The 3205-nt window shown below is 56.5% G+C and overlaps 1 protein-coding gene across 1 annotated transcript in view; it reads right to left on the reverse strand.

The window, feature by feature from the left end:
- The window catches only part of MFNG (MFNG O-fucosylpeptide 3-beta-N-acetylglucosaminyltransferase), a 12632-nt gene extending 9783 nt beyond the window's left edge, over nt 1-2849 (reverse strand). The window contains 5 exon segments of the mRNA XM_068665659.1: nt 1916-1954; nt 1956-1992; nt 1994-2060; nt 2063-2114; nt 2116-2849. Coding sequence (XP_068521760.1) covers nt 1916-1954; nt 1956-1992; nt 1994-2060; nt 2063-2114; nt 2116-2274 — 354 coding nt within the window. The 5' untranslated portion in view covers nt 2275-2849.
- Between the last annotated feature and the right edge of the window lie 356 nt (nt 2850-3205).

Genomic DNA, 3205 nt, shown 5'->3' on the forward strand with positions numbered 1-3205 from the left:
AAATCCTCTCTCTCTCATTATACCCGAACAGAGTCCAACACAGAAGACTTTTAGTTTGGCTCCTGTGCAATCTCTCCTAATCATAAAAGGCCACAGCTGGTCCTTCCTCCTGGAGCAGTCACCTAAGCCTGGCTTTGAGGTCTGGGTTACTTCATCCGGGAGGACACCGTGCAGGTAACCAGCTCTGAAGCCAGGCTTGGCATCAGGAGCACAGCCAGCTGCCAAAATTTCCCCACTGGCTACCTGCAGAGAGGGACGCGCTGAATCAGTCTCCAGCGATGAGTTAGAGCCAGCGAGAGAGCAAGGTGGCAGGTTCAGCCCTAGAAGACAGTTCCTGCACATCAGTGCTTCCAAGACCTGGGTTTTAAAGCCTATAAAAATTCATTAGTAGGAGCTCTAGCAACCTGTCCATGGCCACATGGCAATTAAATAACCTGTGCAAACTGAGAGCTCTCTCTCTCTCTTTTTTTCTCTCTCTTTTTTTTTCCTGCTGAGCAAGGGTTTCTATGTTGTCAATTTTTCAGAACTAACTCTTTCCCCTACCTCCAAGTACAACCCAATAGTTTTTTTATTTGTTTGTTTGCTTGCTTGCTTTTAAATAAAAGAAAAAAAAAAAAAAAAAAAAACTTTTAGCTTTCATGTATTTCTCTTTGCCTCTCTCTCCCTCTCCTGCCCTTAAGCCCAGTTAGTAAAAAAAAAAAAAACAGAAGAAACAAATGAAAAATTTGGGGTGAGGCGGGGAGGGGAGCAGACAGGAGGGAGGAAAGCCCTGAGCTTCCAACAGCATCTGATAGCAATGGAAAAGCACTTTAAAAATGACTGACCCTCCCATTCAACCCCTCGCTTCCCATTCTCCTGCTCAGTTCGTGGAGCATTTCCTACTGGACTGGCAGCAGCACAGAAAATTCACCACCTCATCCAGGCTGGGACTTCATTTGTCTGTCAAAAAGAGACGGCCAGGTGAACATGGGGGAGCTGCTGGCTGATTCCATGCCATCTGCAGGACGGCCAGACGTCTGTCTGTCGATCACACGAGGAGGGCAAGGTCAGGGGCTCCTCGCAAACCTGCTCCAAAAGCCCTTTTGGTGGTGTTTGATGCCGGTGTGGGCACACGGCGTGGTTTGGCTTCTCCAAAGGGCTGTTGGGGCTGAGGGCAGGAACGGGTGGGTGGGGAGGAGAAGTGCTTCTGGAGGAGGAAGCAGGGTATCTCAGATGCTAAGCTGGACGCGCAGACAGGAGAGGAAGTGTGCCCGAAATAGGACACGGCTTCCTGTGACAACCGCAGAAGACCAGACGGTTGCAGCACCAGAAAGTGGAAAACCACCCTTACCCAGAAAACCCTGCCGTGCTTCGAGCGCTCTCCTACCCCGAAAACCTCCACCCCCGTCTGCCTTCTTTGCTGAGGCCTGAATTCACCGCGTTAAACCAGGGGAGCCTCAGCGCCAAGCCTTGCAAACCCATGGCACGAGGAGGCAGAAGGCCACCATTTCGGACGGCTCCTGGAAGACCTGTGCTCCCCCTCCGGTGCGGCTGGAGCCGTCTGCCGGTGTCAGTGGTTAAAGAAAATGAAAGCAAATCCCCGACACCTCAAGCCAAAGAGTCAGGATTAGGTTAGGGGATGGCGATGCTTGCTGGAGAGCCCACACAGGCTCTTCAACCTCTCTGACCACCACAGTCTGGCCACCAGTGGAAGCTCTTCAGCTTCTCTGGCCACCCTCCCCATCAACCAGTACCAAAGCAACATTTTGCTGGGTAGCACCCACCATTCGGTATGAACAGAGGGGAGAGTTAGGGAAAGCGAGGCAAAGGGTGGGACCGCAGTGCCCAATTTCCCCTTCCATTGGCTTTGTCCCTCCCCACGGACACCCCGTCCCCAATCCCACCGCCACGCACCCCCTCTGCAGCCCAAATCCACACGCTCACCCTGCTCTCTTGCCCGGGTTATCCACGTGTCCCAGGAGCAGCTCCATCCTGCTCTGGTGAAATCTTTGGTGGCTTCACCGCTATGAAGACATCTCCAAGGGTCAGGCTTCCTTGGGTCGTGTATTCCTCCGGAGCTGGATCTGCAGGTTCTGCCCCCCGCCTCCACCTCTCACAGCATCTTCTGAATTTTTTTTGTGTCCATCGCTCCGGGTTCTCCAGCATCCCGTCTCTGAGCCCCGGGATGTTTCCCCAGATGTTTCCTCGGGCCCCACGGTGCCGTACGGAGAGGAGGGCCACGCTGACCAGGAAAACTGCTGCTCCAGACAGACCTCGGAGGAGCCGGCGGCCCATGGCTGACGTACCTCCACCAGAACCTGCCCACGCTTCTCTAAGCCTTCTGCAGGGCAGGACGAGCCGAGAGCGAGGAACAAACAGGCTGAGGCCGAGGACTGGGGTGGGTGAAGATCCGAAATCCAAAGCGACAGCAGTCCCCGAGGAGAGAGGTGAAGCGAGGGGAATTTACACAGACCGAGGGGGGCTTGATCACCCCGCGAGGCAGGGATGTGTGGCAGGAAAACACTCCAGGGTGACGGGCGGGTGGCTGGTGCGGCTCGCCAGGAGGAAAGCGAGCATCCCTGCTCCTGGTGGAGAAGACGAGGGTCCTGGGCTGGGGGTGGAGAGGGTGCCAGAGGAGATCAGAGCCATCGAGGGGGAGCCCGGACCGAAGACATCAGTTCCCCAGAAGACCCCAGCCTGCGCACCCAAGCCAGGGGCTCTGTGGCGGATGCATGGAGCTGGAGCAGGGCTGTGGGAAGGGGCTGGGTGCCATGCGAGCAGCTGGTCTGTCTGTCCGTCCACCTGCTCCCTCAGTGCAGCTCAGTCTTGCTCCCTGCCAGCCCCGGTCCCGCCTCCGGGCATGGGGCGGAGCGCCAGCCCCGGGGGAGGAAGAGGATGGAGGGTGGAGGATGAAGGGGGGCAGCCCCCAGCCTGATAGCGGGGTTTGCTTCGCCTCACCCGCTGCGCCAAGACCCCAGGCTGGGCCCTCTCGCAGGTGGCGAGCAGCTGATGTGGGGGGACAAACCTGTTGCTGTGAAAGCCCAGCTCCCCGAGGGGCTCCCAGTCCAATTTGGGGGGCCCCAAGCCCTGTTTAATGTCACGGGAGGAGGGAAGTGGGAAGGGGTGTAGGTTCAGGTGAGCTGTTGTTGAGAAGAAACACGTTTTTTCACAAAATCCCCCTGCTCCAGAGCTTTCACTGCTCCGAATCCCTGCCTTTTTACCCCAC

Source organism: Anas acuta, chromosome 1 (assembly GCF_963932015.1).
Source record: "Anas acuta chromosome 1, bAnaAcu1.1, whole genome shotgun sequence".
Taxonomy (NCBI): Eukaryota; Metazoa; Chordata; class Aves; order Anseriformes; family Anatidae; genus Anas; species Anas acuta.